General features: G+C 43.5%; 1 protein-coding gene across 1 annotated transcript; it reads right to left on the bottom strand.

Annotated features, from left to right (window-relative positions):
* Window positions 1–8,733: 8,733 nt before the first annotated feature.
* On the bottom strand, window positions 8,734–14,815 carry tomm20a (translocase of outer mitochondrial membrane 20). Its single transcript, XM_014157925.3, has 5 exons — window positions 14,603–14,815; window positions 13,999–14,045; window positions 13,482–13,563; window positions 9,643–9,785; window positions 8,734–9,316 (listed from the first exon to the last, which is right to left on the bottom strand). Exons 1-5 carry the CDS (start codon window positions 14,724–14,726, stop codon window positions 9,272–9,274), a joined length of 441 nt encoding a protein of 146 aa, XP_014013400.1. The 5' UTR covers window positions 14,727–14,815; the 3' UTR covers window positions 8,734–9,271.
* Window positions 14,816–15,164: the final 349 nt, after the last annotated feature.

The raw sequence follows: 15,164 nt of genomic DNA, 5'->3' as shown, positions 1-15,164 counted from the left end.
CGCCGAAAACAACAGGTGTAGACTTTATAGTGAAATGATTAATTACGAGCCCATTCCCAACAGTGCAGAGTTAATAAGTAAGACAAATATTTGCAAAATAAAAAAAACTAAATAGTAACAGAATAAAAACAATAACAAGGCTATATACAAGGAGTATCAGTACCGAGTCAATGTGGATCTGAGGGCCGAAGCCTCCTGAGGAGGAAGAGGTGTTGTGGTGCCCTCTTCACAACTGTGTTGGTGGGTTTGGACCACGATAGATCATTAGTGATGTGGACACAGAGGAACTTGAAGATCTCGACCCGCTCCACTACAGCCCCGTCGATGTGAATGAGGGCGTGTTCGGCCCTCTATTTCCTGTAGTCCACGATCAGCTCCTTTGTCTTGCTGATGTTGAGGAAGAGGTTGCTGTCCTGGCACCACACTACCAGGTCTCTGACCTCCTCGCTCTAGGCTGTCTCATCGTTGTCGGTGATCAGGCCTTCCACTGTTGTGTCATTGGCAAACTTAATGATGGTGTTGGAGTCGTGCCTGGCCGTGCAGTTGTGGGTGAACAGGGAGTACAGGAGGGGACTGAGCACGCACCCCTAAGGGGCCCCCGTGTTGAGGGTCAGCGTGGCGGATGTGTTGTTGCCTACCCTCACCATCTGGGGGCGGCCCGTCAGGAAGTCCAAGATCCAGTTGCAGAGGGAGGTGTTTAGTCCCAGGATCCTTAGCTTAGTGATGAGCTTTGGGGGCACTATGGTGTTGAACGCTGAGCTGTAGTCAATGAACAGCCTTCTCACATAGGTGTTCCTTTTGTCCAGGTGGGAAAGGGCAGTGTGGAGTGCAATAGAGATTGCATCATCTGTGGATCTGTTGGGGATGTATGCAAATTGGAGTGGGCCTAGGGTTTCTGGGATAATGGTGTTGATGTGAGCTATGACCAGCCTTTCAAAGCACTTCATGGCTACAGATGTAATAGTAATTTAGACAGGTTACCGGTGGTGTTCTTGGGCACTATGGTGGTCTGCTTGAAACACATAGGTATTACAGACTGGGTCAGGGAGAGGTTGAAAATGTCAGTGAAGACACTTGCCAGTTGGTCAGCGCATGCACTGAGAACGCGTCCTGGTAATTTCGTTTGGCCCTGTGGCCTTTTGAATGTTGACCTGTTTAAAGGTCTTACTCACATTGGCTGCAGGGAGAGCGTGATCACACAGTCGTCCGGAACAGCTGGTGCTCTCATGCATGTGTGGTATCCCAGTGAGGTCTACCCCGGGGGATGGTAATAGAGGGGAGGTACGTGAGACGACGTTGGCTCCCTCTGCTGGGGATACGGGAGCTGGGCACCCCGACATGGGCAGCTATAAATGGAGGTAATTAGAGGAAAGTGCCAACCAGCCGTGGAGGCTAAATAAAAGGAGCACGATGGCACACCGCGAGAGAGAAGGGAGAGAGACAGACACCAGTTAAGAGAGAGAAGAAAGACCAACCAAACCGAAGTGATTTCTTTTATATATTTATTTTCCGTCTAAGTAAAGTTGTTTTGTGGACTAAAGCCTCCCTGTCTCTGTGTCAATCTCTGCATGCTCAACCCAACACCCCACGGTATACCACACGTTTCAGTGTTATTTTCCTCGAAGTGAGCATAGAAGTCATTTAGCTTGTCTGGTAGGCTCGTGTCACTGGGTAGCTCGCGACTGTGCTTCCCTTTATAGTCTGTAATAGTTTGCAAGCCCTGCCACATCCAACGAGCGTTAGAGCCGGTGTAGGACGATTCAATCTTAGTCCTGTATTGACACTTTGCCTGTTTGACGGTTTATCTGAGGCCATAGCGGGATTTCTTATAAGCTTCCGTGTTGGAGTCCTGCTCCTTGAAAGCGACAGCTCTTGCCTTTAGCTCAGTGTGGATGTTGCCTGTAATCCATGGCTTCTGGTTGGGGTATGTACGTACGGTCACTGTGGGGACGACGTCATCGATGTACTTATTGATGAAGCCAATGACTGATGTGGTGTACTCCTCAATGCCATCGGAAGAATCCTGGAAAATATTCCAGTCTGTGCTAGCAAAACAGTCCTGTAGCTTAGCATCTGCTTCATCTGACCGCTTTTTATTGACCGAGTCACTGGTGCTTCCTGCTTTAATTTTTGCTTGTAAGCAGCAATCAGGAGGATAGAATTATGGTGAGATCTGCTAAATGGAGGGCGAGGGAGAGCTTTGTACGTCTCTGTTTGTGGAGTAAAGGTGGTCTTGAGTGTTTTTCCCCCTCTGGTTCCACATTTAACATGCTGGTAGAAATGAGCTAAAACAGATTTAAGTTTCACTGTATTAAAGTCCTCGGCCACTAGGAGTGCCGCCTCTGGATGAGCGTTTTCCTGTTTGCTTATGTCCTTATACAGCTCATTGAGTGCGGTCTTAGTGCCAGCATCGGTTTGTGGTGGTAAATAGACAGCTACGAATAATATAGATGAGAACTCTCTTGGTAGATAGTGTGGTCTACAGCTTATCATGAGATACTCTACCTCAGGCGGGCAAAACCTCGAGACTTCCTTAGATATCATGCACCAGCTGTTGTTTACATATATGCATAGTCCCCCTCCCCCCCCCCCCCCAGACGCCGCTGTTCTATCCTAGCAAGCAGTTGAAGGCGTCATCCTGCAGTAACCCCATATAGCAGGCAGTTGAATGCGTTATCCTGCAGTAACCCCATATAGCAGGCAGTTGAATGCATTATCCTGCAGTAACCCCATATAGCAGGCAGTTGAAGGCATTATCCTGCAGTAACCCCATATAGCAGGCAGTTGAATGCGTTATCCTGCAGTAATCCCATATAGCAGGCAGTTGAAGGCATTATCCTGCAGTAACCCCATATAGCAGGCAGTTGAATGAGTTATCCTGCAGTAACCCCATATAGCAGGCAGTTGAATGAGTTATCCTGCAGTAACCCCATTTAGCAGGTAGTTGAATGAGTTATCCTGTAGTAACCTCAAATTGCAAGCAGTTGAAGGCGTTATCCTGTAGTAACCCCATATAGCAGGCAGTTGAAGGCGTTATCCTGCAGTAACCCCGTGTAGAAGTCAGTTGAAGGGGTTATCCTGCAGTAACCCAATACAGCAAGCAGTTGAAGGCGTTATCCTGCAGTAACCCCATATCTACCCAGTCAGAGAGATACGTTTGAACTACAGCAGCTGCTGTGTCACCCTGCCAAATGCAGTGGAGGCTGAAAGGGAGGAGGAGGAGAGAGGCTGTTTATTTACCATAGAAAAAGGGCAGCTGTACACGGCCTACCGGGGTCTGGTGTGGGATCTGCAGCCCTGTCCAAACTAGGGGGATCTGGCATAGGGTTCTGACTAGAGCTCTGTCCAAAACACAGCGCCAGGCCTGAAGCGGACCAGAGTTCCAGCTAGAACTCCAACCTGACCTCATAACACACAGTCACACACTGTAAAATGTACACACACAACCAGCCAGAGTTCCAGGCTGACCTCAAAACAGAAACACAGTTCTAATCTCCTCTGTCTTCTAAAGGACACTCACTTCTTCTATACAAGAGTACACCCAGAGTATATACACACTGGCCGTGTCCAAAAACCCATACTTGCGTCCTAAATAGTAGGCCGTTTGAGTTTACGAAAACTATTTTTTAATAGTATGCAACATTTTGAAAATCTAGTATACTTTAAATCTAGTATACTTTTAGTCTAGTACACTTTAAATCTAGTATACTATATTTAAGTCTAGTATACTTTAAATGTAGTATACTTTAAATCTAGTACACTTTAAGTCTAGTATACTTTAAATGTAGTATACTATATTTAAATCTAGTACACTTTAAGTCTAGTATACTTTAAATGTAGTATACTATATTTAAATCTAGTACACTTTAAGTCTAGTATACTTTAAATGCCCGGGTGTCATCGTTTTTTCGACGTTGACAACAGCTGATCAAGAAGATATGATGCTACCGGCATCCACAAATTAACAAATATCGGGAAACAGCACAATCATGCATGACGCATTCTCAGTATGTTAACATAGAATGTTTACATTTTACATTTACGTCATTTAGCAGACGCTCTTATCCAGAGCGACTTACAAATTGGTGCATTCACCTTATGATATCCAGTGGAACAACCACTTTACAATAGTGCATCAATATCTTTTTTTTTTGGGGGGGGGGTGGTTAGAAGGATTACTTTATCCTACCCCAGGTATTCCTTAAAGAGGTGGGGTTTCAGGTGTCTCTGGAAGGTGGTGATTGACTCCGCTGTCCTGGCATCGTGAGGGAGCTTGTTCCACCATTGGGGTGACAGAGCAGCGAACCGTTTTGACTGGGCTGAGCGGGAAGTGTGCTTCCACAGAGGTAGGGAGGCGAGCAGGCCAGAGGTGGATAAACACAGTGCCCTTCTTTGGGTGTAGGGACTGATCAGAGCCTGAAGGTACGGAGGTGCCGTTCCCCTCACAGCTCCGTAGGCAAGCACCATGGTCTTGTAGCAGATGCGAGCTTCAACTGGAAGCCAGTGGAGTGTGCGGAGGAGCGGGGTGACGTGAGAGAACTTGGGACTGTTGAACACCAGACGGGCTGCGGCGTTCTGGATGAGTTGTAGGGGTTTAATGGCACAGGCAGGGAGCCTCGCCAGCAGCAAGTTGCAGTAATCCAGACGGGAGATGACAAGTGCCTGGATTAGGACCTGCGCCGCTTCCTGTGTAAGGCAGGGTCATACTCTGTGAATGTTGTAGAGCATGAACCTACAGGATCGGGTCACCGCCTTAATGTTAGCGGAGAATGACAGGGTGTTGTCCAGGGTCACGCCAAGGCTCTTAGCACTCTGGGAGGACACAATGGAGTTGTCAACCGTGATGGCGAGATCATGGAACGGGCAGTCCTTCCCCGGGAAGAAGAGCAGCTCCGTCTTGCCGAGGTTCAGCTTGAGGTGGTGATCCGTCATCCACACTGATATGTCTGCCAGACATGCAGAGATGCAATTTGCCACCTGGTTATCAGAAGGGGGAAAGGAGAATATTAATTGTGTGTCGTCTGCGTAGCAATGATAGGAGAGACCATGTGAGGATATGACAGAGCCAAGTGACTTGGTGTATAGCGAGAATAGGAGAGGGCCTAGAACTGAGCCCTGGGGGACACCAGTGGTGAGAGCACGTGGTGCGGAGACGGATTCTCGCCACGCCACCTGATAGGAGCGACCTGTCAGGTAGGACGCAATCCAAGAGTGAGCCGCACCGGAGATGCCCAACTCGGAGAGGGTGGAGAGGAGGATCTGATGGTTCACAGTATCAAAGGCAGCAGATAGGTCTAGAAGGATGAGAGCAGAGAGAGAGTTAGCTTTAGCAGTGCGGAGAGCCTCCATGACACAGAGAAGAGCAGTCTCAGTTGAATGACCAGTCTTGAAACCTGACTGATTTGGATCAAGAAGGTAATTCTGAGAGAGATAGCAAGAGAGCTGGCCAAGGACAGCACGCACAAGAGTTTTGGAGAGAAAAGAAAGAAGGGATACTGGTCTGTAGTTTTTGACATCGGAGGGATCGAGTGTAGGTTTTTTGAGAAGGGGTGCAACTCTCGCTCTCTTGAAGACGGAATGTGTTACAGGATGTGAATTTGGTATGGTTTAAATGCCAGGATGTTATACTTATTTCAGCACTTCATCTAGTAGAATTGGATGCACATTTTTCCACAATGCATTGGAAGAGGTGGGCTGCAAGTGATAGGACCTAGTTCTCTTCAAGTAGCCAAACAACACAACTAGGTTACTTACAGTGCATTCGGAAAGTATTCAGACCCCTTGGTTTTTTTCCACATTTTGTTACGTTACAGGCTTATTCTAAAATGGATTAAATAGTTTTTTTTCCACTTAGTCTACACACAATACCCCATAATGACAAAGCAAAAACTGTTTTTAGACATTTTTACAAATGTGTTAAATATAAAAAACTGAAATATGACATTTAAATAAGTATTCAGACCCTTTACTCAGTACTTTGTTGAAGCACCTTTGGCTGCAATTACAGCCTCTAGTCTTCTTGGGTATGATGCTACAAGCTTGACACACACTTTCAACATGGCACTGCCATAGGATGCCACCTTTCCAACAAGGCAGTTGGAAAAATTTCTGCCCTGCTAGAGCTTCCCCGGTCAACTGTAAGTGCTGTTATTGTGAAGTGGAAACGTCTAGGAGCAGCAACAGCTCAGCTAGGAAGTGGTAGGCCACACAAGCTCACAGAACGGGACCACCGAGTGCTGAAGCACGAAGCTGTCCTCTGTTGCAACCCTCACACTCACTACTGAGTTCCAAACTGCCTCTGGAAGCAACATAAGCACAATAACTGTTTGTCGGGAGCTTCATGAAATGGGTTTCCATGGCCGAGCAGCCGCACACAAGCCTAAGATCACCATGTGTAATGCCAAGCGTTGGCTGGAGAGGTGGAAACATCATGCTTCAGCATCTGGCAGTCGGACAGACGAATCTGGATTTGGCGGATGCCAGGAGAACTCTACATGCCCGAATACATAGTGCTAACTGTAAAATTTGGTGGATGAGTTATAATGGTTTGGGGCTAGGCCCCTTAGTTCCAGTGAAGGGAAATATTAACACTACAGCACACAATGACATTCAAGACAATTCTTTGCTTCCAACTTTGGTGCAACAGTTTGGGGAAGGCCCTTCCTGTTTCAGCATGACAATGCCCCTGTGCACAGAGGTCCATACAGAAATGGTTTGTCGAGATCGGTGTGGAAGAACTTGACTGGCCTGCACAGAGCCCTGACCTCAACCCCATCAAACACCTTTGGGAGTGAATTGGAACGTGGACTGCGAGCCAGGCTTAATTGTCCACTATCAGTGGCCGACCTCACTAATGCTCGTGGATGAATGGAAGAAAGTCCCCGCAGCAATGTTCCAACATCTAGTGGAAAGCCTTCCTAGAAGAGTGGAGGCTGTTATAGCAGCAAATTGGTCTCCCAGTGTCTACTGGAAAGCAGACCAACAGGGTTTCCTTTAGGATTTTGCCTGTGCTTAGCGCTATTCAGTATTTTTCATCCTCAAAAACTCCCTAGTTCTTGCCAATGACAAGCATACCCATAACATGATGCAGAAGATACGAAGTGGTACTCAGTGATGTGTTGAATTTGCCCCAAACATAACACTTTGTATTCAGGACATAAAGTTAATGTCTTTGCCACATTTTCTGCAGTTTTACTTTAATGCCTTTTTGCAAACAGGATGCATGTTTTGGAATATTTGTATTCTGTACAAGCTTTCTTCTTTTCACTGTCATTTAGGTTAGTATTGTGGAGTAACTACAATGTTGGTGATCCATCCTCAGTTCTCTTCTACCACAGCCATTAAAATCTAACGGTTTTAAAGTCACCATTGGCCTCAAGGTGAAATCCCTGAGCGGTTTCCTTCCTCTCCGGCAACTAAGTTAGGAAGGACGCCTTCATCTTTGTAGTGACCGGGTGTATTGATTTAAAAATATATATATTTCTTAATTTAACTGCGCAAGTCAGTTAATTACAAATTCTTATTTATTTGATACACCATCCAAAATGTAATTAATAACTTCACCATGCTCAAAGGGAAATTCAATGTTTACTTTTTCCCCCCCCCCATCTATCAATAGGTGCCCTTCTTTGCAAGGCATTGGAAAACCTCCCTGGACTTTGTAGCTTGAAATTCACTGCTCAACTGAGAAACCTTACAGATAATTGTATGTTAAACACGATTATTGCACACAACTTATGTGACTTGTTAAACACATTAATTCCTGAGTTTTAGGTTTATCATAACAAAAAAAGGATTGAATACTTGATTCAACACATTTTCAGCTTTTCATTTTTTATTAATTTGTACATTTCGAAAAACAATTCCAGTGTGACATTATGGGGTGTTGTGTGTAGATCGGTGCCACAAAAATCTACATTTAATCCATTTTGAATTCAGCCTCTAATTACAAAATGTAGAAACAGACTAGTATAAATACACTCTGAAGGCACTACCTTTCATAGGACATTTCTGGGCCTGCATTAAATTCCTCCGACCATCCTACTGTATAATAACCATTTCCCAGTTCTAGTCTCCTGGCAAACCCAGAGACCTACTGTGTGTGTGTGTAATAAAGAAACAGACTGATTAAAATCATTTTGTCTACAGCCCTATGGGGCCCTAAAGTGTTACACTATGTAGGGAATAGAGTGTCATAGGGCTCTGGTCTAAAGTAGTGCACTATATAGGGAGCCATATGGCTCTTGTCTAAAGTAGTGCACTATGTAGGGAATATGGTGCCATAAGGCTCTGGTCTAAAGTAGTGCACTATATAAGGAGCCATAGGTCTCTGGTCTAACGTAGTGCACCATGTAGGGAATAGGGTTCCATTTGGAATGCTACCTTAGTCTTCCAACATGTCTAACCACAGCAGAGCAACTCCCTCCTACATTACTCCATCCCCATTGTAGAAAGCTGCTCTATTCACTAGTATGAACATGAGATGGCCCTGTGTGCAGCCTCAACTTTCAGGCCTTTTGAGATTCCCTGGCTGTCAGTCTACTACCCCCACACTGTGCTGTTCAGGCTGAGGCTCCAAATCTGCTCGTGCTGCCTTGATCCAGTGGCTCTGGGGAAATACTGATTACTGGCAAGATGGTGTCGTACCCAATTCAATCTGTAAACATGACCATTCTGGCCCTCATTTCTTCATGCATTGCTACTACCATCTAGTGGATGACAACAGAAACAGACTTTAAACACACATCACATTTTTATTTCATGACTTGATTTAAGAAATACAACCAAAAAATTACATATTCTACTGACATCTTAGGAAAACAATCAACCTAGTATAGAGAGCATCCACTCCACCTCACAGTGAACATGACAGGGACAAACAGAGCCAACCTCTTTCTAGTGTCTCATGTACAATAGGGAAAATTTCCCCTGCGGCACCACATTCTGAAATTATGCTTAACCTCTACAGAATCTAGAGTATTAGTTAAAAAAATAACTCACTTTGTTTAGGCTAAATAATATAAACACATTCATTTAGTTCGTCAAGATATTACAATCTGAGATGAGGGCTACTGCATTGGGAATGTTTTACAGTTGACTGAAAGAGGGGACAAGGACAGATCTATAGCAGTGAGGCTTGAGGGGAGGGGGTACAGTCAGCTGAAGTCCTGGTTGGTGAGAAAGACATCCAATGGCAGCCATCTTGACTAGGCCACACAGCCAGTGAACAGCCACACATGCAGTTGCACACTGTTTCACACACACACCTCATTCACTCAACGTCATCTTCTGCCAAACTCTGAGCACTCACGATTCTCTGAAAAATAGAGAGAAACTTCACTGAACTCCTCAGCCACTGTCAGACCTAAATCCTGTCAGTCTAATAAGTGACATGACAATGAAACTGTCTTTCAAGAAAACAACTGACAAGATTAATGTCCTAGAGCTGAAAGAATAGGTAAATCTTTAAGCCATTTTGGTGACACTCCAACCCAACCCTTGGCCAAAGTTCCCTTGTCCAGATCAGCATACAAAAAAATTAATAATGCAAAAGCATGCCAAATACACTGCTTCATTCTAAGTGTGAATATCGTAATAGAGACGTAGCGTCTTCCGTGTGAGAGGAAGACATCAGCCACTCACCTGGCTGATGGTGGGCAGTTTGGTGAGCAGCATCTGGAACACAGGAGGAGGCAGAGTCTGCTGTAGCACCTGGAGCAGCTGCTGGGGCTGACCACACACCGCTATGGCATTGGTTAGATGGTCTACTCCCGTCTCAGAGTCTCCTGTTGGGGTGGTCGACATGATTAGGTCAGGTGGTCTACTTCCTTCTCAAGCTGCAGTCCAAACAAGTTATTTATACCACCTCAGCTCTAGCACTAGCCACTTTCGCCGATAGAAACCGGATGCAGTTTGATTGCCATCTTAAGTGGAGGTCCAATTCACAAACTTTGCCTCCTCGGCCCTCAATTTAGCTCGAGGGAGCAACTGAACAACCACGGTCACTTGCAGGGTTGATATGACCCACAATTCAACACAAACTGTAGTTGCATGTTAAACTCTGGTGGATGAGAAGTGTCAAATTTAATTCAACAAGGCTGCATTTTCAGCATGTAAAAAAAAATAAGTAGTATGAAGCTAACAAGTACTTTTTTTTTTAAGATACACTACCAGTCAAAAGTTTGGACTCATTCAAGGGTTATTTTCATTTGTACTATTCTCTACATTGTAGAATAATAGTGAAGACATCAAAACTATGAAATAACACATATGGAATCATGTAGTAACCAATTTTGTTTTGTTTTTAAGTGTTAAACAAATCAAAAAATAATTTATATTTGAGATTTTTCAGAAAAGCCACCCTTTGTCTTGGTGACAGCTTTGCACACTCTTGGCACTCAACCAGCTTCATGAGGGAGTCACCTGGAATGCATTTCAATTAACAGGTGTGCCTTGATAAACATTAATTTGTGGAATTTCTTGGCTCAAACGCATTAAGAAGGAATCAGTTGTGTTGTGACAAGGTAGGGGTGGTATACAGAAGATATCCCTATTTGGTACAATACCAAGTCCATATTATGGCAAGAACTGCTCAAATAAGCAAAGAGAAACAACAGTCCATCATTACTTTAAGACATGAAGGTCAGTCAATACAGAAAATGTCATGAACTTTGAATGTTTCTTCAAGTGCAGTCGCAAAAACCATCAAGCACTATGATGAAACTGGCTCTCATGAGGACCGCCACAGGAATGGAAGACCCAGAGTTACCTCTGCTGCAGTGGATAAGTTCATTAGAGATACCAGCCTCAGAAATTGCAGCCCAAATAAATGCTTCAGAGTTCAAGTAACAGACATCTCAACATCAACTGTTCAGGAGACTGTGAATTAGGCCTCCATGGTTCAATTGGGGCAAAGAAATCACTTCTAAAGGACACCAATAAGAAGAGACTATAAAATGTGTATAAAATGTGTTTAACACTTTTGGTAACTACATGATTCCGTATGTGTTACTTCATAGTTTTGATGCCTGTAGAAAATAGTAAAAATAAAGAAAAACCCTTGAATGAGTAGGTGTTCTAAAACTTTAGACCGGTACAGTGTGTATGCATGTATATAGATTTCCGCGTTGGCAAATTGGCTTAGTCTCATAGTGAGGACCCTATTAAACATTGCTAGACATTTTTTTTGCAATTCTGAAATGTATTGGAATAAATGACCACACTATAAAACTAGCTAGGCAATTATGGGTAACTGTAGCTAGCTAGCTGACAGGAGTGCTAGCTAGATACGTTAGCTTACTAGGTACATTAATACGTTAGCTAGATACGTAAGCTTACTAGGTACATTAATACGTTTGCTAGATACCTGACAGAAGTGTTAGCTAGATACGTTAGCTTACTAGGTACATTAATACTATAGCTAGCTAGCTGACAGGAGTGCTAGCTAGATACGTTAGCTTACTAGGTACATTAATAGTGTAGCTAGCTAGCTGACAGGAGTGCTAGCTAGATACGTTAGCTTACTAGGTACATTAACCTGTTAGGGCTAGGGGGCAGTATTTGCATGGCTGGATAAAAAAATGTACCCGATTTAATCTGGTTACTAATCCTACCCAGTAACTAGAATATGCATATACTTATTATATATGGATAGAAAACACTCTAAAGTTTCTAAAACTGTTTGAATGGTGTCTGTGAGTATAACAGAACTCATTTGGCAGGCAAAACCCTGAGACATTTTCTGACAGGAAGTGGATACCTGATGTGTTGTATTACCTTTAAACCTATGCCATTGAAAAACACAGGGGCTGAGGAATATTTTGGCACTTCCTATTGCTTCCACTAGATGTCACCAGCCTTTACAAAGTGTTTTGAGTCTTCTGGAGGGAGATCTGACCGAACAAGAGCCATGGAACGATGATGGCCCATTAGACACCTGGCGCGCGAGTTCATGTTGGGTACCCTCGTTCCAATACATTATAAAAGAGAATGCATTCGTCCACCTTGAATATTATTCATGTTCTGGTTAAAAAAGGCCCTAATGATTTATGCTATACAACGTTTGACATGTTTGAACGAACGTAAATATATGTTTTCCCCTCGTTCATGAAGTGAAGTCCGGCGGGCTTAGATCATGTGCTAACAAGACTGAGATTTTTGGACATAAATGATGAGCTTTTTTGAACAAAACTACATTCGTTATGGACCTGTGATACCTGGAAGTGACATCTGATGAAGAGAATCAAAGGTAATGGATTATTTACATAGTATTTTCGATTTTAGATCTCCCCAACATGACGTCTAGTCTGTATCGCAACGCGTATTTTTCTGGGCACAGTGCTCAGATTATTGCAAAGTGTGATTTCCCAGTAAGGTTATTTTTAAATCTGGCAAGTTGATTGCGTTCAAAAGATGTAAATCTATAATTCTTTAAATGACAATATAATATTTTACCAATGTTTTCTAATTTTAATTATTTAATTTGTGACGCTGACTTGACTGCCGGTTATTGGAGGGAAACGATTTCCTCAACATCAATGCCATAGTAAAACGCTGTTTTTGGATATAAATATGAACTTGATAGAACTAAAAATGCATGCATTGTCTAACAATGTCCTAGGAGTGTCATCTGATGGAGATTGTAAAAGGTTAGTGCATCATTTTAGCTGGTTTTATGGTTTTGGTGACCCTGTCTTTGAATTGACAAAACATTACACACAACTCTTGTAAATGTACTGTCCTAACATACTCTAAATTTATGCTTTCGCCGTAAAACCTTTTTGAAATCGTAAAACGTGGTTAGATTAAGGAGATGTTTATCTTTCAAAGGGTGTAAAATAGTTGTATGTTTGAAAAATTTGAATTTTGACATTTATTTGGATTCAAATTTGCCGCTCTTGAAATGCACCTGCTGTTGATGGAGTGCACCACGGGTGGGATGCTTGCGTCCCACCTAGCCCATAGAGGTTAATAGCTTTAGGTTGGTTGTTTTTAAGCTCAACTTCCAGATTTCCACCAAAGACGTTGCCTCTCCGATCATCACTCTCCCTCACTTGGGTAAGAGACATTTAAGGTACTTCCGGTTGTAACGTCATAAAACAAGGGCTGGTAGACATAATTAGGTCACGTGGTCTAATACATTCTCATCCGTCAAGAAAAAATAAGTTAGGAAGGACGCCTAATTGATGTCGTAGAGCTGAAATACCCAGAGGCCCCGACACAAGTCCCTGGGCTACAGATCTCTAGTTTGATAGAGCACCCTTCCTTGTTCCAGAAGCTAACATTAGCAACCAGGAGGTTTATGAGAATGTACAGTTGAACATTGGACCAGACACTAACTCCACAGCTATTCCAGAAGGGGTCAATCTGAGTTCAAGTGACCATCCTGTTATTCAGGACCAGATAGTAAGTTATAGTCTCTTAGTAGTGTTCGGGTGTGTATGACCAGGTGATGGCCATGGAGACAGAGGGTGACAGCTCACCTTGTGCTAGCAGCTCCTCTCCCAGTTGGATCTCCTCCAGGAAGAACTTCTGTACAGCTTCTGCATCCTTCAGGTCAGGTAGCTAAATGGCAGACAGGTTAGCAGACAGTCAGTACAGAGAAGACAAAGAGCCTTCTAAAAGCTCCTGAGGATCCTGAGTGGCACAGTTGTCTAAGGCACTGCATCTCAGTACTAGAGGCTCCTGAGTGGCGCAGTTATCTAAGGCACTACATCTGTGCTAGAGGCTCCTGAGTGGCGCAGCGGTCTAAGGCACTCCATCTCAGTGCTAGAGGCATCACAACAGACCCTGGTTCAATCCCGTAATGTATCCCAACTGGCTGTGATTCGGAGTCCCATGAGGCGGCACACATTTGGCCCAGTCTCATCCGGGTTAAGGGAGGGTTTGGCCTGGGTAGGCCGTTATTGTAAAATACGAATTTGTTCTTAATTGGACTAACCTAGTTAAATAAAAGTACATTTACACCCTGGTCTGTCCATTGTTTGTAAAGTTTCTTACCCTTGTTAGTCCAGTCTTCTCTTGGGAAGACTTCTGTTTACTTCTGCCTGTTGAAACAATGTCATATTTGATGACTGGTATGCTAAAGAAAGGGTGACTTGCAGAGAGAAAAGTCAGTTACATGAAATAACTTTTTTTTAAAGGAGTCGGCTTAACCTGTTTGGAATAGGGGGCAGGTTAAACCATAAACATATAATTATACAGTTAACCCTAACGTTACTAGTCCATGTAGGAGACGTGGTTGACTTTGCTAACTATCTACACTAACTAAACATATCTATACACCACCACTGACTTGCTTACTATAACTGTTGACAAAACATCATTAACATTGGATTGACCTGATTGCTGATGAATCAATGTTATCCAACGCTAGCTAGCTAAATGGCTAAGCGGATATGGTGGCACTTCGCTAGTTAAATATTGACTAGTTAACCAACTCGTAACTTGTTAGCAATAACATAAACCAAATACAATGCTAAGCGTATGCTTTTAATGCAGTTATAATCACGCTGGATAGTTAGCCAAACATTTGTAAACTAGCTAGCCATTTGTTGCAAGGTAAAAAAAACACGTGTCTTGACAGTTTGCTAACATGACTTACGTTCTTGCAGCCTTCTCTTGAAGTTCGGATCACTTCGTCGTTTTCTGTCGAAATAAACGCAGTATCCAATGAACAGAGCTCCAGCCACCCCAGCGACCACGGTGCTGGTTTTAGCCCCCATCATGTCCGGAGAGCACAGTAGACACACCACTAACTAGCCAGCATGCTAACTACTGACGCTTCCTGTCAATGAGACGGACTGCGCATGATCACGTCTTAGCGTCACAGGACTCACACATGCGCAGTGACTCCAGCTGTATGAATATTTAGTCGTTTTATTACATATGGCTGATAGTTGAAACAGTGACTCCAGCTGTATTAATATTTAGTCGTTTTATTACATACAGCTGATAGTTGAAACAGTGAGCAGCTGATTGAATATTTAGTCGTTTTATTACATACAGCTGATAGTTGAAACAGTGAGCAGCTGATTGAATATTTAGTCGTTTTATTACATACAGCTGATAGTTGAAACAGTGAGCAGCTGATTGAATATTTAGTCGTTTTATTACATACTGCTGATAGTTGAAACAGTGAGCAGCTGATTGAATATTTAGTCGTT

Source organism: Salmo salar, chromosome 19, assembly GCF_965601325.2.
Source record: "Salmo salar chromosome 19, fSalSal1, whole genome shotgun sequence".
NCBI classification, from domain to species: domain Eukaryota; kingdom Metazoa; phylum Chordata; class Actinopteri; order Salmoniformes; family Salmonidae; genus Salmo; species Salmo salar.
This window is presented reverse-complemented; position numbering and strand designations above follow the sequence as displayed.

Coding starts and splice junctions, on each gene's coding strand:
- tomm20a (XM_014157925.3), bottom strand. CDS start 14,726: ATGATGGGGGCTAAAACCAGCACCGTGGTCGCTGGGGTGGCTGGAGCT. Junction 13,564..13,998: donor AGAAGACTGGACTAACAAGG/GTAAGAAACTTT, acceptor TCTGCCATTTAG/CTACCTGACCTGAAGGATGC. Junction 9,786..13,481: donor AGAGGAGCTGCTAGCACAAG/GTGAGCTGTCAC, acceptor CCACCCCAACAG/GAGACTCTGAGACGGGAGTA.